At 53.3% G+C, this 20741-nt stretch overlaps 2 protein-coding genes across 11 annotated transcripts in view; one reads left to right on the top strand and one right to left on the bottom strand.

Moving 5' to 3' along the window:
• The window catches only part of LOC110258406 (protein FAM240B-like), a 134717-nt gene that overhangs the window by 75942 nt on the left and 38034 nt on the right, over positions 1 to 20741 (bottom strand). Inside the window, exons 2-4 of one of the 4 annotated variants that reach the window (XM_084979681.1) lie at positions 13252 to 13326; positions 7844 to 7919; positions 6180 to 6314 (exon numbers count right to left, since the gene is read on the bottom strand). The exons of 1 other annotated variant lie outside the window; for it this stretch is intronic. The gene's annotated coding sequence lies outside the window, so the exon portion shown is untranslated. Of the gene's footprint in view, positions 1 to 6179; positions 6315 to 7843; positions 7920 to 13251; positions 13327 to 20741 lie in introns of those variants that run through there. 2 more of the 4 variants (XM_084979682.1, XM_084979684.1) reach the window with 2 other exon arrangements.
• Positions 1138 to 19978, top strand: LOC102165133 (USP6 N-terminal-like protein). 7 transcript variants are annotated; one of them, XM_084979613.1, is made up of 20 exons: positions 1138 to 1319; positions 2163 to 2311; positions 3311 to 3439; positions 4289 to 4437; positions 5382 to 5530; positions 7000 to 7148; positions 8207 to 8330; positions 11227 to 11297; positions 11760 to 11845; positions 12656 to 12722; positions 12932 to 13012; positions 13258 to 13365; positions 14404 to 14513; positions 15005 to 15053; positions 15747 to 15867; positions 16547 to 16641; positions 16815 to 16880; positions 17324 to 17423; positions 17659 to 17811; positions 18098 to 19978. In XM_084979613.1, exons 8-20 carry the CDS (start codon positions 11235 to 11237, stop codon positions 18538 to 18540), a joined length of 1542 nt encoding a protein of 513 aa, XP_084835739.1. In that variant the 5' UTR covers positions 1138 to 1319; positions 2163 to 2311; positions 3311 to 3439; positions 4289 to 4437; positions 5382 to 5530; positions 7000 to 7148; positions 8207 to 8330; positions 11227 to 11234; the 3' UTR covers positions 18541 to 19978. The 7 variants fall into 7 exon arrangements, with proteins under 7 accessions (XP_084835739.1, XP_084835735.1, XP_084835737.1 ...); XM_084979609.1 differs by having other exon boundaries at positions 1152 to 1319; positions 18095 to 19978; XM_084979611.1 differs by having other exon boundaries at positions 1156 to 1319; positions 2167 to 2311; positions 18095 to 19978.

Here is a 20741-nt window from a genome sequence, read left to right as displayed (position 1 = left end):
TATGAATCATTTGAAAAGCAATTTCATTTTAATTTTGTAAATAGTCCCATTTACAATGGAAGCAAAAAAAATAAAATGATTAGGTATTCACATGAGTTGAGGGATATATAAGTTAATTTGACTGTGGTAATCATTTCACAGTATATATATGTGTGTGTGTATATATATATATACGTATATATATATGTATATATATACGTATGTGTATATATATACGTATGTATGTGTATATATATATGTGTGTATATATATGTATGTGTATATATATATGTGTGTGTGTGTGTGTATATATATATATATATATATATATATATGTAAAGTCATGACATCATACACCTTAAATACATACAATTATTTTAATGGCCACAACCATGGCATACGGAGATTCCCCAGGCAGGTATTGAATCCAAGCCCTAGCTGAGAACTATGCCACAGCTATGGCAAGGCCAGTTTCTTTAACCCACTGTGCCAGGCCTGGAATGGAACCTGTGCCTCTACAGCAACCCAAGTCACTGCAGTTGATTTGTAACCAATCACAACACAGAAGGAACTCCAAATATATGCAATTTTAATTTCTCAATTATACTTCAATAAAGCTGGAAGACAAAAAGACAAAACTGTTAGAATGGAAATGAGTCAGTGTTTTCCAAGACAAGTGTTTTCCAAGGTACAGGCAGGAGGTGACACAAAGAGGCATGGGGAGATACTTGCGGTGATAAAATATTTTGCATATTGACTAATATGGTGAGTACACTACTATATGTATTTGTCAATACTTGCAGAACTTTCACTAAAAATGATGAATGGTATACTGTGATGATTGTGACTTAATACACATGTTACACAGCCACTGACACTGGCCCCAAGTTAATGATGGTCCCTAGCGTTGGTATAAGTGCAAAAGCTCTGCAGTGTCCTGGGGGCAGGAACAGAGCACGACTGTGATACACACCCTTCCAAGGGGTGCTGGACACCTGGGGAGGTGGGCCAAGGGACAGTGGGACAAGGCCAGGCCTCCTGGGGGAGATCAGTTTGGTCACAGGACCCTCCCCCGAAGGCAAGAGCTTTCAGGTAAAGGGCTCAGGGCTGATGCCGACCAATGAGATGGGCCCTCATGGATGGAATGGCAGTGACATCATAGTTCCGATGCTGCCTGGCACCCACTCTGCTTCGTGTCCGAAGGCAGTTGGGAGCTCTTATGGTCTCTGACCTGCTCTGGAGCTTGCTTGTCTGTCCTGTTCTGACCCACCATCCCCCTCATCCACCTTGTCACTGTTTCTAGAGGAGAGGCGCACCTCCAACAGCGAGAGCTCAGAAAGGTGAGCAAGAGAGGCACCCTCATCCCTAATGGGCACCTTGGGCACAGAGGCCACTTGGCAGGTGACCCCCTTCCCCATGAGCTGTGGCTGAGCTGACACCAACACTGGAGCACAGAAGGTGAGCCAGAGGGATGCAGCCCCTCAGGGAGCCAAGGGGTGCCAGCTGCAGCCACAGTGCCCAGGCTCATGAAGGTGGCCAAGGTTGAGCTAAGATTTCTGGAGTGGGGAAGGGGGGTAGGTGAAAGGAAAATGAGGATGAAGAGAAATGGAAGTGGGGGGATGGGGGCAGGAGGAGGTGATGCAGGGGAGAAGGAGGAAAGATGAACAGTGAAGGAACAGGGCAAGAAGGATGAGCAGGAGGAGGACCAGCACAGAAAGGGGGAGCAGGAGGACAGGAGGCCAAGACCAGCCCAAGCCAGTTCCTTGAGAGTCATGTAGATATTTTACTTGAGTGATCCCTTGGTTTGATGCTCAGACGTGGGGAACCTCAAGGTACTGATTGAGGCCTGAGGGGAAATCACTGGCCTGATTCAAGACTAACCACAAGAGCTTACTCTTCACATCAGTATCCTCCTGACACTGCTAACAAGCAGTGGTAGAGGAGGAGTGAAGGAAGATTAGGGTTCAGGGACAGCTGGTTGTGAGAGTCCAGGTACCCAGGTCCATCCCATCCCAGTCACCTTGCCTGCATGGAGAGATGACCCTCCCCCTAAGGAAAGTCAAATTTCAGGCCAACGGTTCAGGGCTGCTCCTAGCCAATGGGTGGGCTCCACTGTGGGTGGAATGGCAGTGACCCCAGAGTTCTGTCTGTTGCCTGGCACCCACTCTGCTTCCTGTGCCCAGGCAGTTGGAGGCCCTTGTGGTTGCTGACCTGCTCTGACGCTTGCTCGCCTGCCTGCCCTGCTCTGACCCACCTGATTCCCACACCTTCCTGGTTGACTTGTTATCATTTTGAGAGGAGAGGCCCACATCCAACCGCGAGAGTCAGAAAGGTGAGCATAAGCTGCACCCTTGACCCTACCAACACTTCAAGGAAGGAGAGGCGACTGGTTGGTGTGTGGACCACTCAGGTCTGGGCCTGAGGTGACAGGGACCTCCAGCACCAAGCCCCTGAGCATGTAGCCCACTCAGGGCTCTGTGGGGTGTGGGCTGCTGCCAGAGATGCCTGAGTCCCTGTGAAGAGCCTGAGGTGAGAGCTCAGAACCCAGGCCCAGTAAAGGAAGAGAGGGAGAAGGAAGGAGGAGAGATGATGCAGGAAGAGGAAGAGGAGGATGTGGAGGAAGAGAGGTCTAGCCAAGGAGAGATGAAAGTAGGAGGAAGGGTGGATACAGGAGGTGAATTAGGAGGAGTTAAAAAGACAGGAGTGAGAGCAAGAAGAGTAAGGATGAAGGAATTAGAGCAGGTAGATGGAAGAGGAGTAGATGAAGGAGGGGGAGAACTAAGCAGGAGAAGATGGGTGGATGGAAGTGATGGATAGAAGAGGAAGAAGGAGAGGTGGAGGAGGGGAAAGAGGAGAAATAGGGGACCCAGGCCAGCCCAGAGCAGGTGGTACTGCAATCCAGATGGGGTTGCTTCAGTGGTGTAGTGAGCCCCAGGTTTGATGCTTGGACCCTGGGTACCTCAGGGAGCTGTGTGAGGCCTGGGTGGAAAGTCTCTGGCCTGATTTAAGTCCATTGGCAAGGGATTAGTGTCCACATCACTACTGTCCTGGAACCCCTAATAGGGAGGGGGAGAGGAGGAGTGAAGAAAGGTCATGGTCGGGGACCAAGTGTTTCTGAGGGGCCCTGTGCCTGGGTTCATTGCCTGCCACTACAGCTGGCACAGTCACCTTCCACTGCCAGCTGACTGTCCTGTCCCTGGAGGAGATGACCTCCTTGGTTATGGATTCAGTGCTAACACTGACCTCTGACCTTGGTCCTATTTTGGGTGGATTGGCAGCAACCTCCAAGTTCAACCCTCTGCATAGCACCCTCTCTGCTTTGTGTCCCCAGGCAGTTGGAGGCCCTTGTGGTCTCTGACCTGCTCTGACACTCGCCTGCCCTCCCTGTTCTGACCCACCGACCTGAACTTGGGTCCATTTATACAGCAGAGACCAGCTCTAACAGCAAGAGGCCAGAAAGGTAAGAAAAACCTGCACTGCATACTGACTCTTGGGGACAGGGGCAAGCGGGTCGGTGACTCAGTCCTCCCTGGTCTCGGCCAAGATGATGCCAAACCCAGCCCTGACCATGAGCCAGCTGCGTGCAGTCCCTTGTGTCTCCAAGGGGTGAAGGCTGCTGCCCACAGTGCCTGATTCCATGTGAGGGGCCCAAGGTCAGAGTTCAGAAAACTGACTCCAGGTGGGGGGCACGGTGGGAAGAAGATTAGACAGAGAGGTGTCAGGAGGAGACGAAGTGGAGGAAAGAGGGAGGGGAAGGGCAGGAAGGAACAAAGGAGCAGGAGGAAAAGTGTAGCAGGAGGAGATGGATGGATGGAGGCGCAGCAGGGGGTCCAGGCCAGCCCAGAGCCAGCTCTATGGGTTCCAGGAAGGGTCCCTGCAAAAGCCATGCCTGAATGAGCCCCTGGTTTGATGGTTGGACCTCAGGAACCTCAGGGAGCTGGGTGAGGATGAGGTGGGAAATCATTGGCCTGATGCCAGTCCAACTGCAAGGGCTTAGTGTCCACATCCATATCCACTTGGCACTTCTGACAAGCAGCGGGAGAGGAGGAGTTAAAGAAGGTCAGGGTTGGAGGACCAGCTGGTCATGAGAGTCCAGGTGCCTATGACCAGTTCAGCCAGGCTCCACCTGCTCCTGGTCCCACTCCCCTGTGTGGAGAGAGGATCTCATACCAAAGGAAAGTCATTTTATAGGTCAAGAGTTCAATGCTGCTCCTGGCCAAGGGGATGGCCCATTTCCACTGTGGGTGGAAAGGCAGGGGTCCCAGAGCTCTGCACCCTGCCTTATACCCACTCTGCTTCATGTCACCAGGCTACTGGAGTCCCTCAGAGTTGCTGATCTGCTCTGACACTCACTCGCCTGCCCACCCTGCTCTGACCCACCTGATCCTCACACCCGCCTGGTTACCTTTTCACCATTTTGAAAGGAGAGGCCCAAGTCCAACAGTGAGAGTCAGAAAGGTGAGCTTGAACTTCTCCCTCACCCACTACCAACACCTCAAGGACAGAGGCCACTGGTGGGTGCCTGCACCACTCAGGTCTGGGGCTGAGGTGACAAGGACTGCCGGCACCAACCACTGAGCATGCAGCACCCCTCAGGGCCAGAATGCCCAAGTCCCTTTGAGGAGCCTGAGGTGACAGCTCAGACTCCTGGCCCAGAAGGGAAGAGGGGGAGGAGGAAGGAGGGGAGAGAATCCAGGTGCTGGAGGAGGAAGAGGGGAAGGATGGGGAGGAAGGAAGGTCTAGCTGGACCAGAATTGGATGGAGAAAGGAGGAAGGATGAGGTGATTGAAGAGGAGTATAAAATACAGGAGGGTGAGGTAGTAAAAGACAGATGGTTGGGGGGAGGGGAATAGCAGGAGGAAGGAAGCGGAGGAAAGGTGGGGAGATGGAGGTGGATAGAAGAGAATGCAGGTGAGATGGAGAGGGGAGTGAAAGAGAAGCAGGGTGTTCAGACCAGCCCAGGGTCTGCTGTATCGAGTTCCAAATGATGTTTCTTAAAAGTTGTACCTGAGGGAGCACCTTGTTTGATGCTGTGACCCAGGGAACCTCAGGCAGCTGGGTGAGGTCTGGGTGGGAAATCTCTGTCCTGATTCAAATCCAAAGGCAAAAACTGAGGGTCCACATCACTATCCTCCCAGAAACCTCTAAGATGGAGGAGTGAAGGAAGGTCAGGGTTAGGGACCGGGTGTTCCTGAGTTTTCATGTGCCCGAGTCTATCACCTGTCAGGCTACATCTGTCTGTGGTCATCCTCCCCTGCTGGGTTACAGCCCTGTCCCTGAAAAGGATGACCTCCTTCATTTTGGGCTCAGTACTGACCCTTACTTCTGACCTTAGCCCAATATTGTGTGGAATTAGAATGAACTTGCAGCTGCCTGGAACCCACTCTGCATCATGTCCCCAGGCAGGTGGAGGTTCTTGCGGTCACTGACCTGCTCTGAAGCTTGCTCATCTTCTGGCCCTGATCGAACCCACCTGATCTCCACACCCACCTGCTTACCTTCTTACCATCTTGAGAGAAGAGGCCCACATCCAACAGGGAGTGTCAGAAAGGTGGGCTTGAGCTGCACCCTCACCCTCTACCAATATCTCAAGGGAAGAGGACTGTGGTGGGTGCCTGGAGCACATGGGTCTGAGGTCAAGGTGACAAGGACCTCTAGCACCAATCCCTGAGCATGAAGCCCCTTCTGGGTTCCATGAACTACGGGCTGCTGCCAGAGGTGCCCGATGACCTGGAGGAGCCCAAGGTTAGAGGTCAGACTCTTGTCCAGAAAAGGAAGAGAGGGAGAAGGATGGACATGTGAGGCTGAAGGAGGTGCAGGAGGGGAGAGGATGCAGGAGGAGGAGGAGGATGGGAAGAAAGGAAGGAAGGTCTAGCAAGAGGAAAGATGGATTCAGGAGAAAAGGTGGATGCAGCAGGATGGAGGGAGGAGGTGAATGAGGATAAGAAATAGGGACAAGAGTGAGAAGAGGAGAAAACATGAATGGAGGTGAGGAGGAGGATGCAAGGAAGATGGATCAGGAAGAGCATGAAGAGCAGGAGGAGGAAGAGGAATAGATAGAGGAGGGGGAGGAAAGGACTGAGCAGGAGGAGATAGATGGAAGAGGTTGAAGGACAGATGGAAGAGGGGGGAGGGGAAGAAGGGAGTCCAGGCCATCCCAGAGCAGGTAGGAGCTGTGTGGGGTCTCTTAAAGGGTGTACCTGAGTGAGCTCCTGGTTTGATGCTTGGACCTGGTGAAATCCGGCAGTGTGGTGCGGCCTGGGTGGCAAATTTCCAGCCTGAGTCAAGTCAAACTGCAAGGGCTTAGAGTCCACTTGAGTACTTTCTTGGAAACCCTAAGTGGGAGGGGAGAGGAGGAATGAATGAAGGTCAGAGTTGGGGTCCAAATGTTAGTGAAGGCCTATTTGCCCAGGTCCCTCACCTGCCAGGTGACACCTGCTCCTGTCAACTTCTCCTGCCATGTTACAGCCCTGTCCCTGGAGAGGATAACCTCCTTGGTTATGTGCTTAATACTGACCCGGACATCTGACCTTTGTCCTAGATGGATGGATGGATGGAGCGGGGAGCAGGGGGTCCATGCCAGCCCAGAACCAGCTCTATTGGGATCTGGATGGGGTCCCTGCAATGCTTGTACCCTACTGAGACCCTGGGTTGATGCTAAGTCCCAGGGACCTCAGGAAGCTGGGTGAGGACAAGGTGGTATGAAATTCAAGTCCAATGGCAAGGGCTTAGGGTCCACATCAGAATCCTCCTGGCACTGCAATCAGGCAGGGGAGAGGAGGAGTGCAAGAAGGGTTGGTGGACCAGCTGGTTGCAAGTTTCCAGCACAGCCAGTCTCCATCTCCCCCTGCTGATGCTCCCCTGTGTGGACAGAGGACCCTCCCAGAAAAGAAAGTCACTTTTCAGGTCAAGGAGTCAGTGATGCTCCTGGCCAGTGGGATGGGCACCATATTGGTTGGAATGGCAGAGACCCCAGAGTTGTATCTGCTGCTCTGAACCCATTCTGCTTCGTGTCCCCAGACAGTTGGAGGCCCTCGTGGTCACTGACCTGCTCTGACGCTCACTCACCTGCCTGCCCTGCTCTGACCCACCTGATCCCCACACCCGCCTGGTTACCTCGTTACCATCTTGAGAGGAGAGGCCCACATCTAACAGCGAGAGTCAGAAAGGTGAGCAAGAGCTGTACCCTCAGCCCCTACTGACACTTCAAGTAAAGAAGACCGTGGTGGGTGCCTGGACCACTCTGGTCTGAGGTTGAGGTGACAAGGATATCCAGCACCAACCACCATGTGTGTAGCCCCCTTAGGTCTCTGTGAAATGTGGGCTGCTGACAGAGGTGCCTCAGTCCCTGTCAGGAGCCTGAGGTCAGAGCTCAGAATCCTGGACCAGAAGTGGAAGAGGGGGAATAGGAGGGAGGGGAGCGGCTGTCGGAGGAGGAGGAGGGGAGAGGATGCAGGCACAGGAGGAGAAGGAGGATGGGGAGGAAGGAAGGTCAAGTCAGAGGAGAGATGGATGTAGGAGAAAAGGTGGATGCAGGAGGATGGAGAAAGCAGGTGAGTGATGAGGAGCATTAAAGACAGGACTGTGAGGAAGAAAATAAAATTTTGATGGATGGGGAGGGGGATGATGGAGGAAATGTAGATGGAGGAGGGAGAGTGGGAGGACCATGCACGAGGAGATGGAGGAGTGGGAGGTGGATGGAAGAGAATGAAGGTGAGATGGAGAAGGGGCTGAAGTACACTTTCAGGTCCAGGCCAGCCAACAGCCTCATCTACTGGGATCCACGTGGTGTCACTTAAAAGTGTACCCATGTGAGCCACTGGTTTGATGCTCAGACCCAGAGAAATCTGGGAGCTGCTTTTACCTGGGTGGTCCATCGCTGGCCTGAGTCATGTCAAAGCCAGGAGCTTAGAGTCCACATCATTATCTTCCCTGAATTCCTAAGAGGGATGGAGAGAGAAAGAGTGAGGAAGGTGAGGGTTGGGGGACCAAGCCTTCCTGAGTTTCCATGTGCCTGGGTCCATCACCTGACAGGTTAGAGCTTCCCCTGTCATCTTCCCCTGCCATCTTGTCCTGCTGGGTTACAGCCCTGCCCCTGGAGATAATGAGTCTCTAGATACAGGCTCAGCATGAACTGTGACCTCTGCCTTCAGCCCTATTGTTGTTGGAATAACAGTGACCAACAGTTCTGTCTTCTGCCTGGCACTCACTTTTATCTTGTCCCCAGGCAGTTGGAGGCCCTGTGGTCTCTGACCTGCTCTGACACTCGTCCATTTCTCCACCTCTCCCACCCCGTCCCTGGGTGCATTTCCACCAAAGAGGCACAGAACCAGCAGCGAGAGGACACAAAGGTAAGTGTGACTTGCTCCCTCACCACATACTGACACTAGGGGACAGGGGCCTCTGGTGGGAGCCTGGACCACTCTGGTCTGTAGCCAATGTGACAAGGATCTACAGCACCAACCACTGAGGATGCAGCCCGCTCAGGGCTCCATGGGGTGTGGGATGCTTCCAGAGGTACCTGAATACCTGTGAGGAACCTGAGGTCTGAGCTCAGACCCCTGGCCCAGAAAAGGAAGGTGGGGAGGGGTAGTGAGGAGAGAGGATGCAGGAGGAGGAGGAAGAGGTGGACTTACAAAGAAGCTGGATCAGGTGGAGAGATGGATGTAGGAGGTAGAAGGATGAATGGCTGGTGGAGGAGCCATGGATGGGGAGGAGGAACATGGAGGACTGTTACGGAGGTGGATGAAGGAGACACGGGCCCTGGGGAATGGGCAGAATGTAGCATTGAGACCACTGTGGATGAGTGTGGATGTTGGAGGAATGTGGAAAAGTGGTGGTGGGAGGCGGACATTAGGGAGACAGAAGAGGAAGAGGTTGAGAGGCATGAATGGAAGGACGAGGAGCAACATGGGGCAATTGCAGAGGAGGAGGTCTGAGTTCAGGCAACTCTCCAGGTCCCAATGGTCCCTCCAAGCCTCTTCTTTGGCCTGGATCCTGGAGGTTTCCCATCCAACCCACTGAGATCAGGGACACCAGCTGGGTGAGCATGTGTGGCCTGTGGGCTGGGGACATAAGAGCCTCACCCAGTTCAGCATCCTGTCCCCCATTGCTCCATGTGTCATCTGACCCACAGACTCCAGCTCTGTTCCTCATTGGCTGGACCCTCTTTGTGTTGTCCCAGAACAGATGTGTCCCACCATGTGAATAGGGAAAATGAGGCCCTTCCCCCTGTGACTTGTTCAGAACTGTGAACCTAGGGATGATCTCATAGCACAGAGGCTGCCTATGGTCAAATATATTATCCTTTTACCAATTACACCCCCCCCACCGCCAATGGGCTGGTGCTCTTCCCTGATTCACCAGGAAGAATCAGCTGAGAGTTAAGAGGAATGGAGCAGGAGTTTCTGTCATGGCTCAGAGGTTAAGGAATCCAACTAGAAACCATGAGGTTGAGGGTTCGATCTCTGACCTTGCTCAGTGGGTTAAGGATCCAGCATTGCAGGGAGCTGTGTTGTAGGTCACAGACTTGTCTCAGATCTGGCATTGCTGTGGCTGTGGCATTGGCCGTAGCTACAGCTCCAATTGGACCCCTGGCCTGGGAACCTCCATATGCCACAGGTGTGGCCCCAAAGACAAAATGACAAAAAAAAAAAAAAAAGAAAAAAAAAAGGAATGGAACCGATGGGAGCCTCTTGTCCTAGAGATCTCTGGTGCCCACATCCCACCCTGCCTCCCTAGTGGACACATCCAGAGTGGGCACATGGTCAGGGAAGAGCTTAGTGGGCTGGAGCAAAGGGCTCTCCTTGGATGGGAGAATACTGGGCCTTATATTCACCTGTGCACCTTCCACTTCAAACTTCAGTGCCTCCTGGGGCCCAGAAGGCAGGGAATCTGGCTCAGAGCTTTTTTCTTAAAATTTACACATCAAATGTAGGTGCTAAATTATACCACTCAGTGGCATTTAGTGTATTAGCAGAGCCATGCCACCATCACCACTATTTCCACCTTCCTCTACCTCATGAAAAAAATCTATCAGTTCATACCCCCACTGGACCCTGCCCCCAGCACTGGGGGCCACTGACTTCTTTCTGTCTGGGCTTGGCTCTGCTGGACACAGCACCTCCATGGAACTTCACAGCATGTGGTCTCCGTGTCTGCTTTCTTTCCTGAGCATCATATCCATCCATGTTGCAGCACGTGGCAGTGTTTCCCTCTTTTTCTGGTTGAATGATGTACCACCACATCCTGGTCCTCCAGCCACCTGTCCAGGGCTACTTAGATGGGGCCCTCTTTTTGCTCTTGGGAGTAGCTCTGCTATGAATGTGCATGTACATCTATCTGTGTCCCTGTCTTCCTCTCTCTTGGGTGTATACCTGGGAAAGGACCTGTTGTATCATGTGGCAACTCTTCATTTAACTTTTGGAGAAAGGCCTGGTTTTCCAAAGAAACTGCCCCATTTTACAATCCTGCCAGCCAAACAGGAAAGTGCCAGCTTTTCCACATCCTCATTTGATCAGTAACAGCCACTCCAGTGGGTGAAAAGTTTGGTCCTCTGCTGGCTTTGATTTGCATCCCCCTGATGCTAATGTTGAGATTGGTCTCCTGTGCCCTTTGGCCTTGATTTTGCAGGAAAGTCTATTCAGGCCCTCTGCCCAATGTCTACTTGGGCCATTTCTATAGTGGAATAAGGAGTTTGGCCATATTCTGTATACTGGTTGAATGATGTATACTGTATACTGCTCTCATCTGTCAGGTCAGTCTCACATTTTTATTCATTGTGTGGGTTGTCATTTTCTTGACAGTGTCACTTGTCACTTGAGGCACAGCTGTTTTAAATTTAATCAAGTCCACTTTATCAATGTTTATCTTTTGTTCCCTGGGCTTTTGATGCCTAAGCAAAATATGAGTCCTATGAGCCTGTGAGGCCCTCCACAGCTGGCAGCTTCCCTTCCCTCAGCTCCCCTGGCCCAGGGAGCTCACACCCCGGTGCTGCAGGACAGCTGCTGGCCTTGGCCTCCTGGCCGCCTTCTTTTTCCTCCTCATCTCATTGTGACAGGATCTCCAGGCTGCTGGTAAGGGTCTGCAAGTGGAAGTGTTAGGATGTTTGGGATGTCACCCACCCAGGCAGCACGGTTTTCTCCTGTCTATCAGATAGAAGGGGAGCTGCCAACAGGGGGCCCACTTCAACCTGTTGGTTCTCTGAAGCTCTTTCATGCACTGGAATATTTGGATTTTTTCTTTCAGCATCAGACATGGTAAAGCTGGAGACCCTGCTGGCCCTGGAACGAGCAGATATCATTGCTAGCTATGAACAGGTGAGGCACCAGAGGGAGCTTAGCCATTAGGAGCAGCTGCAGCCCTGGAAGGGGTCAGAGCCAAGGGCAGGCAGGGAGGCCTGGTGGGGACAAGACCCAAGTAGAACAAGTGAGGCCCAAAGGTCATTGTCATCAGCAGGAGCAGGTACATCCCCCAATGGGAATCAAAATATTCCAGGTGTGGACCACTCCCTGAGGGGGAAGGTGAGGCCCAAGGTGGGGAATCACAGCCCAAGGGGGCAAGTGTGTCCCTGGGGGATCAGAGCAAAGGCTGACCATGTGAAGCTCAGAGGCAGCAGGAGCAGGTGTGTCCCATGCAGGATCAGAGAAGGTAGGAGCAGATGAGGTGCAGGTGGCTCTCCTTGGGGCAGGTTCTCATGCTGGGCCACCATCAGAGGTTCCTGGGCTCCTGAGGACACTCTGCTTGTAACCCCTCACCTTGGTGCCCCATCTGGGTTTCAGGGGCGCCGGTCAGGGACTCCAGCGGACCCATGGGATGATGCTGACCTGTTGCTCTACAAGGCCACAGACAGGCTAGGCTTTTTGCCGTGAGTCATCTTGATACCCCCTCCCCCCTCCCCAGGGAGGGTTAACATTTGCAGAAACACCTCTAGAGGCAGAACCCTTCTGTATAGCTCAGGGCCTCAAATCCTGGTGGCCACTGGGGACCAGGGTCCACACTAGGCTTGGAGTGAGAGAGCTTAAAGAATATACAGGAAAAACTGGAGGCTGAGCCAGCCTGGGCCTTAGCCCTGTGGCCTCTACACCCACACTGGGGACAGCCCAGGGCAGCCATCCAGCAGGGTCAGGGTCAGGGCTCAGCCTGATCTGCAGTGGCTCTACAGAGCCTGGCCACAGGGGGAGGGGCACCTGGCCCACAGGTCTCCAAGGGCAGTGGGCCCAGCCAGGGGGCCATGTGGGGACACTGTGAAGGGCAGTGAGATGTTGCTTCAGATATTGGACAGATGGTTAGGAGATGGTAATGTAGGACCTAAAAGCTCACAGGAAGGTGACAGAGGCAGGGGGAGTTTGACTCCTTGTGTGGTGCCAGGAGGAGATTCAGGGTAGGATGGCTGGCCTGGCCATGATGGGGGAGGGGAGACTGGGATGAAGTTTCTGGGTCTGCTCTGGGAGGGGCCACACACCTGTCAGGTCAGGAGTGGGGGTGCACAGTGCAGAGGGGGTGGCCAGCCTCAGTGGAAGTAGGGGCACTGCCTGGGGTGCTGCAGTCTGCTCCAGAGCTGGCACCCACCTTGGGTCCTCCTCCGTCAGGGTATCCCTGGTTAAGATGGGGGGTGGCAGGGGCTGGGGGCCTCCAGACACCTGGTCCTCACAGCTCTACTTCTCTTGCCTTGTAGTCAGGAGCAGCCTAGCCTCAGCACCCAGGGCCTCAGCATCCACAGCCTCAGCACCCACGAGGCAAGGGTGAGAGCCAGTCCATGCTATGCTGGTGGGAGGTGGGAGGTGGCCACGCAGTGGCTGTGGTTCCTTGCTGCCTGACCCCAGAGTTGTTGGGGGTCCTTGGGCTGTGAGGGGTCTGTGCCTTCATGCCTCCTCTAAGATCAGAGCCCTGAATCAGGGCTACTTTAGGGAAGCAGGAAGCTTGGCTAACACCACCATGTCCCCTTTTCCAGCAAAGAGCCAAGGACATCAGGCGAGCCCCTAAGTGGGTGAAGATGCTGAGGAACTGGGGCAAATACGGGGACAGTCAAAAGGTAGAAACCTGAGCATTCTGACCCTGAAGGAGGCTGGTCTGGGTCTCCTGGGGCTTTCCTGGCCACCCTAGCCCAGGACCCCACAGAGTGGACCAGCCATGCCCACACCACAGCCTATCCTTAGCTGGGGGAGACTGGGCCAGGCCCAGGCAGAGCCAGCCTCTCCTGAGCAACTTCTGCATGAGTCTTGCTTCATGTCACTGGATGTAACTTGCACCAGTCTTAGGACCCCTTCTTACCTGCAGATGCGCCGGCGGGTCTACAAGGGGATCCCCCCACAGGTGAGAGGACAGGCATGGTCTCTGCTGTTGGACCTGGAGAAGGTGAAGGCAGAGAACCAAGGGAAATACCAGGTATGGCCCTTCCACCTGTGCCTCAGGGACCCTCGCCTGTCCCCAGATTTCCTGGCACCTCCCAGGCTTATAGGCCCAGGGCCCACCTGCCAGGAAAGCCATGCCAACCATGCAGACACTGAGTCCAGGGTTGCACAGGTGCCACCTAGCATCACACTAAGGCCTCCCATACCCCTGAGGGGGACAGAGTCACAGGGCAAGGGACAGAAGCCAAGAGGAAAGAGCAAGGTGACCCCACAGAAACCATGGATAGAGACCACCCGGCCAGATGAACACAGCCCTGACTGACCTGGGTCAAGAAACAGGTCTCAATCCATTAACCAAGAGAGGTCCCTACCCATGGCCAGTTCCTGCCACTCAGCCCCCATCTGCACCGTGGGCACCCTAAGTCCCACAGCCCAGGGTGGGTGCTCTATGCACCCGGCTGAGCGGCATCATCAGGAGAAGTGCAAGGGAGCGGGTGTGATAGTGGCCACAGGTGTCCAAGTTGCTCAATGATGGGTGATCTGAGAGGCCCCCGAGCATGGTGAACACCCACTGACACTGTGGGAAAAGAGCCAGCATCACACTTAGTCCTCAGGCTCTCAAAAGGCCCTGAAAACAAGGCATGGGCTCCCCTTCTGGCCCTCTGCCTCACCCAGCCTGTCTGTGGTGGGACTCAGAGGGGTCAAGGGACAGAGGCCCAGTTGCCCTCTCAGCATCCCACTGCCCTGGGACACACACACCTGGGAGCAGCCTCCCAGGGGACAAGCCCATCACCAGGGCAGAGGCACTGTCATCCTGGACTCCCTTGTGTGGGGTGGGGGAGGAGGGGATCTGGCAGCCTGGCCAGTGTGTCACCATTGGGTGGGGGTCTGGGACTGGAGAAGCCACAGGCTGATTATCCACAGGGCTTCTGGGCACAGGCTGTGACCTGGGCACCCTTGTGATCCTGCCTGGCTTCCGAAACAAGCATGTTGAGCTGGCAGTGCCTGCTCTGCTGGTTAGGGTTCCAGGCCTCTGACTTTGCCACCCCCCCACCCCCGGCTCTACCCACAGAGAATGAAAGAGCAGGCCAGGCTCTACTCTCTGGACATCAAATTTATCGACATGGATGTGAGCTACACCTTCCAAAACAATATTATGTTCAGGGAGCGTTACGGCATCAAGTGAGGATGTTGGGCCACTGGTCCTGGGGCAGGAGAGCAGGGGAGCAGGGGTGTGGTGGCCCGGGGATCCTGGGGGAGAGGAGGCATGATGGCGAGGGCTGGACCTGAGGTGGTGAGAGTGGGGCCCGTGCAGAGCACCTGCAGGAGTGGGAGCACACAGGGCTGGGGTGGCCCTGAGGGAGGATGGCTGTGCCCTCAGAAGTCAACAGGCCCCTGCAGGGATGGGAGGGGCACTGGGCAGCAGAGAGCAGGCTGGACCAGGACACAGAAGGATGGAGTGAGAGTCAGATGAGTCAAAATGACACCTCATTTTGATGTTTGTCTACTTTTTTAAACAATTCATATCATTTATAAAAGAAAAGTGGGATGGAACCCGCAATTTTATCGCTCTGTCCTACATTAGCAATCCTTGCTCCATCCAGTGTCCCACACGCACCACACACTTGACCAGTGGAAGGTGTTTATAGTGAGCCTCATTGTCCCCTTTCCAGGCAGCAAGCCCTCTTCAACGTGCTTGCAGCTTACTCTGTCTACAACACGGTGAGTACCCGCCCCTGGTCAGCCATCCCACAGTGGCCCTGCTTCTTTAGTGGCCTATTGACACCAGTCAGGATGTCAGCTCCCATGGCCACAGAGATGATGCAGGGGGACCTCTGCTCTGAAACTGACATGGATGGCTGGGGTGCAGACCCCAGTTTTAAGGACAGAAATGGCACATGATTCCTGGGCTGCATCAGCCCACGAGCTGATAGCAAGTTCACATGGCCCTAAAAAGCATTGCTGTGGTCACAACGCTTAAGTTCGAATCCTGAAATGCCATTTTATGAATCAGAATCCTAGCAGGGATGAGAGGTCCCAGCAAACCAACTCCTGTGTGGCCCATGGGAGGCAGCTCCCGGCCCCATCTGCTCTTTCTGAAACAATCCCTCAAAGAACACAACCTGAGAGGACCCCATAGGCTGCCCACAATAGGGCCTGGGGCCACCCACACACCACCGCCACACAAAAGCCAGGCCCACACAGGCCACAGTCAGCAACCCTCCACCTCCCCTCATAGCAGGACATCCAGACCTTGCTGGTTCCCAGCACCCAGCATGCCTCATCTGGGAAAGGGGGTCTGGGATGGTGCCCAGGCATGAGTGGGAGACCGCCCAGAAGCTGAGGTGAAAGTGCCAGGGAGGGGATGGTGGAGGCCTCTGAAGTGGTCCCAGCAGCCATGTCTGACTCTTGCAGGAGGTGGGCTACTGCCATGGCATGAACCAGATTGTCGCCATCCTGCTTATGTTTCTTAATGAGGAGGATGCTTTCTGGGCACTGGCCCAACTGATGGAAAACAAAAGACATGCCATGCATGGTAGGTGACTGCCACAGAGCACTGGATGTTACTCAGAGTCAGGAGTCTCCCTGCAGAGTTCTCCCAGTTGTGGGGCTGCCAGGGACTGACCTGGTTCATCTCCCCATCAGCAAAGGTCACCAGCTCCCCCCTAGCAGTCTGCGTCCTGTAACCACAGCCCTCAGCGCTGGCCTCATCCAGACCACTCCATCCCTGCTGGTCCCTCTGCCTCTCTTCTGCTGCTACCAGGCCACCTCCAACCCCACCCCAAGCCCCTGATCAGAGGAGGCCCAGGTGGCAGCATCTCCCTGCTGTGCCCCCCCACCTGACTCCCAGGCCCAGGAAATGTTCATGCACACCCCACCCCCATCCCGTGGGCCACTCCCAGCCACTCAGTACTGGGACCCTTGTCCCCTGCTGTAGCCACAGTTGAGAGAGCCTGTGCCAGAGACAGATGCCTGCCTGATGCTCAGCACTGGGCACCTGCCAAGCTGGGCCTCAGTGAGCAGGTTCTCAACCCTGGGCCACCCCAAGCCTCAAAAGCAACCAGTCCTATCTGGGAAGAGCCATCCAGCCAGGCTGGAGTGGGCCCTGCACACCGGGGACACTGTGCAGGGAGGAGGCCCTGGGTTCCAAGGGCACATAAGCCCCTGCCAGGTACACCTTTGACTTTTTTGGGGTGATTCTTGCGGATTCTCAGGCTTCTTCACTCCGGGGTTCCCGAAACTGCAGAGACTGCAGGCCCATCATGGTAAGATTCTGGAAAGGACGCTCCCCAAGCTGAAGCAGCACCTGGTGAGTAGAAGCAGCCCTCACATGGCCTAGCCTGCCTGCACTTTCATGTCTTGGCCTTGGTGAGGCCAGGCCTGAGCTGGGGTCCACTGGCCAGGGGGGTGGCTGCATGGGGCCTCTGGGGGGGGAGGTTTGAGGCCAAGCAGGCCAGCCCCAATCACTTGTGCCTCTGTCAGGACAAGGAATATATGTCCACAGCAATTTATACTACGCCATGGTTTCAGCGCTGCTTTATTGACCATGTAAGTGTGCCCAGGGAGACCAGTTCCCTGAGGGGCATCCCAGGGGAAGCCCAGAACCCTGGGGAGGGGGGAACTGGAGTCCTTGGGCAAACCGTCTTTCCCTGGGCTCCTGGAGGGAAGGCTGGGTCAGCCCAGGAGGAGGGCAAGCCCGTGCCCACCCTGCAGTCAGCCCCAGGCTTCTTGGAGGTGCTCCTGTGGAGCCTGGGGCAGTCTTTTATCTCTAGGTCAGCAGATGTGCAGGCCAGGCCCTTAGGACCCCAGGTGGCCTGGTGGGGACCTCTTCAGTCCACTCAGCTAAGAGCTGTAGGGCCTGTTTGGAGGCAGCCTGTGGGACCACAGGACGCAGAGGCAGTGGGGGGCTCCTACCCTGTTCTAGGACACTCCCTCAACACACACCTTGTGCCCTGCTCAATCTGCCCCTCCTGGGCCTGCTGTCCCCACAGACACCATTCTCACTCACACTGAGACTACTGGACGCATACATCCTGGAGGGTGAGCGAATGCTCACAGCCATGGCCTATACAATCATCAAGATTCACCAAAGTGAGTAAGCCTGAGCCTGGGATGCTCAGGCCACAGAGGTGGGCCAGCTGACACACAGGCTGGGTAGGGGCCCTGGGAGAGGTGGCAAGAATGGGGCCAGCTGCTGGATGTGACACTGCCTTGGTTCTCCTGGGGCCAGCAGAGCGTGTCTGCTGCCCCCAGGGAAAGGCCCCAGGGTGGGGGCTGAACCTTCCCAGTGGGGCCCCTGTTGGCCTGATGGCATGCTTATCCTCAGAACGCCTCCTGAAGCTGCCCCTGGAGGGATTGCATGAGTTTTTCCAGTACTCGATCTCCAAGCCATGGACCCTGGATGATGACACAGTGATCAAAAGGTTACAAGCCACAATGACTGAGCTGCAAAAGAAGAAATATGGCCTACTCCCTCCAGGTGGGCTCAGCAGGGGTCCCCTCCTGATACCCCTTCCAGGGCAGTGACCCATGGATCATCCAGGGCCTTCCTGCTCCCCCCGTCCACCTGCTCATCTGCTCTAAGGCTCAGCCTGCATGGGTTGGGCCCCAGGGCAGCCTCCACAGATACTGACCATAACCTTCCCAGGCACAAAGGATGTTCTCAGGGTGGGGCCAGGGTGGCCATTTGGGCCACCAGGAGCCCCACCCTGCACAGATCACAGAGCCTGGGGGAGACACTGACCTGGTGTGCTCACTTCCAGCAGAACCTGAGGAGTTCCCCACGAGGCCCCTGGGTCTGGAGCGACCATCCCTGGAACCCAGGCCTTGCCCTATCACTACAAGCATCAAGGAACTCCCTGGAGAGGACGGGCCAGCTCTCCATGGCCCACCTGCCCAGCACCAGCAGCAAAGACCCTCACCCAGCCAGGCCTGCCTACAGGCTGAAGAGCACCATCAAGAGGGGGCCGTGGCATCAGGATGCCCCCTGAGGGCCCAAGAGTCTCTGAGTCTGTCCTGCCTATTCCCATCCCTCTGCATACCTCAGGACCGAATGTGGCCCTGGAGATGGACCTCCCTTCCCAACATCCCCAAGAACTATGAGTGTCCAGTGAAGTGGCAGGTTGACATTGGGTTTGAGCCCGAGTGTTGGGACCTTTGCCCCTCAGCACGGGCCAAGGTCGCCCTCAGGGCAACACTGCAGGCCTAGCCCTGCAGCCCCGCCAAGGCCCCAGACACAAGTCCTTCCTGGGCCCATTGAACATGCAGCCACAGGGCCCAGGACAACCCTCCTGACCCATGACAAGTGCAGCCAATGGTCCTGGGGCAGTGACCACCATGGCCAAAACAGGATATGCTATTTCAACTTCATTAAGATTTGTAATGCTACTCCATCATTTTGCAAATGACCCTTTGACATTATCCATGACACAACAGGCATTTGTGATGAAGTTAAATTTTCCTCAAAAATCCAGTGATTTCTAAGATTTGTCTTTCAAATGAGATGCATCTTGCCACTTGCAGCACTAAAGCATTGAATCCCAAATCCCGGTGTTCACCACAGGGTGGCAGAATTCATCTTCTGCCTCAGTCATCCAGCTGCAAGTATTCATAGAGCAGACACTTTGAAAAACATGTAAGCTTTTGTATTAAGGAGCTCCAATGGCAAAGCGTGAATAATTTCCCACTATAAATCTCCTAGAGCTCCTTTCATTTCTTTCTTGTTACTATGAGGCAAGAATGGTAGTGGTGAATTTGGTAGGGTTTGTAACATGTCTCTAATGATCTTGGACCATGGTATTCCCAGAAACTTGCCTGACTGCTCTAAGCCCTTTTGTTTGGCTAAACTGAACAGTTCTACTTGGCTAATTCTATTTCCCATAGCTTGCATAGTCTCTCAAGCTTCTCCCTTTGAGACAGAAACTATTATGAAGTTGTCAATATAATAAAATAACTTACTTTAGGTATGGTCATATATACATTTCTAGTCTAAAAACATGGCAGTACATTAAATCTATATCTTTGGGGGAAAATGGTACAACTATACTGTATTCCTTTCCATACAAAATGAACTATGCCTGATAGTTCTTTGTTTCTAAAAGTTCACCTAAAAGCATAAATGTATGCAAATTGCATTTAACTTTTAAAAGAGTAATGAGTCATTCCAGAAGACAACACAAATTATAATGTTACAATTAAAATCATATAGTGGCTCAGAAATAGATATAGAATGCAAAGGCTTAACAAGATGTAAATTAGCCCAATTTCACATATATATTATATAAGGCTATTTCAATACAAAATATGGAATCTCTACTGTTGAACAATAGGATTGGAAGAACCAAAGACACAGGTTTGATACCTGGCATGGCACAGTAGATTAAAAGTATTGTTGCAGCTGTGGAGTAGGTTACAACTACATCTCAGATATAATCCCAGGCCTGGACACTCCATATGCCACAAAAAAAATATGTTTCAATTAGGATAATTTTAGTTGTAAATGAAAAAAAATCAAATGAAATTGTTTTTAAATGTAAGGATATTTGTTGGTTGGCTTACCTAACTGCAAACTCCAAAATCCTGGAAAGCCTCAGAATGAGTTGACAAAAATGATCAATTATACTATAATAAAATCCTTTACTTTCTTCTTCTTGTCCCATTTGTCAGTGTTGAATTTAGCTTAAATCTTACACCCTGAGCACTAGAAGGAGTGCAATCTGTAGTAATTCAGAGAAGAGGCTCTTCGTACGACACTAGCAGAGCTAACTGCCCTGAATATTAGGTGGAAAAGGAGATGCTCTAACACAGTGGTGTCAGGAAGAGTATTTTTGAAGAAGTGACTAGACCTCCAGCTAAAGTATGGTGGAGATCAGTTGAGCTGTGGGTGAAAAGTGAAGCCAGAATAGAATTGACAGTGAAGGAAGAAGATGAGAAGTAGAAGGTGCTGCTCTAAGATCAACTGCAGTTCATTCCCCTAACGATCTCTGATAAGTTACCCTCAGAAACAGGACTCTAGGGGTGCTATGCTCACTGTGCATAAAGGAAATGGATTCAAGGGGCATAAGAGGTGGACTATGGTGACTATGGTAATGTATTATGAATCTCCCCTTTAGAAAAGAATCATTTATTGCTCTTATTTCTGGGAAAGCTGTGAGCAGACCACCTCTTAAAGATTTGCATATGGAAATCTTTAAGGTGGAAGTTCCTGAGCCAGCAATCAAACCCACACTATATCTGTGACCTGAGCCGCAGCAGTGAAAACACAGGATCCTTCGCCCAATTTTCCACAAGAGTACTCCCAGGTTGAGGAGTTTTAGTGACCTAAGATGCCACAAATTTCCGGTTGTTTTCTCTAGAGAATTGTGCCCTATGAGGGAGTTAGTGATAGAATTTACTGATGGAATTTTGGAC

This window comes from Sus scrofa, chromosome 10, assembly GCF_054392235.1.
Source record: "Sus scrofa isolate SSC_HxYL_T2T_F1_AM1 chromosome 10, Sscrofa_HxYL_maternal_Yorkshire_Landrace_v2.0, whole genome shotgun sequence".
Lineage (NCBI taxonomy): Eukaryota > Metazoa > Chordata > Mammalia > Artiodactyla > Suidae > Sus > Sus scrofa.
The sequence above is the reverse complement of the archived record's forward strand: the minus strand, read 5'-3'. Positions and strand labels throughout refer to the sequence as shown.

Bases quoted from the DNA above. Each gene is read 5' to 3' on its own strand.
- LOC102165133 (XM_084979609.1), top strand. From the start codon at position 11,235: ATGGTAAAGCTGGAGACCCTGCTGGCCCTGGAACGAGCAGATATCATT. The intron at 16,642-16,814 runs GTGAGTAGAAGC...TGCCTCTGTCAG, and splicing joins CCAAGCTGAAGCAGCACCTG to GACAAGGAATATATGTCCAC. The intron at 17,424-17,658 runs GTGAGTAAGCCT...GCTTATCCTCAG, and splicing joins AATCATCAAGATTCACCAAA to AACGCCTCCTGAAGCTGCCC.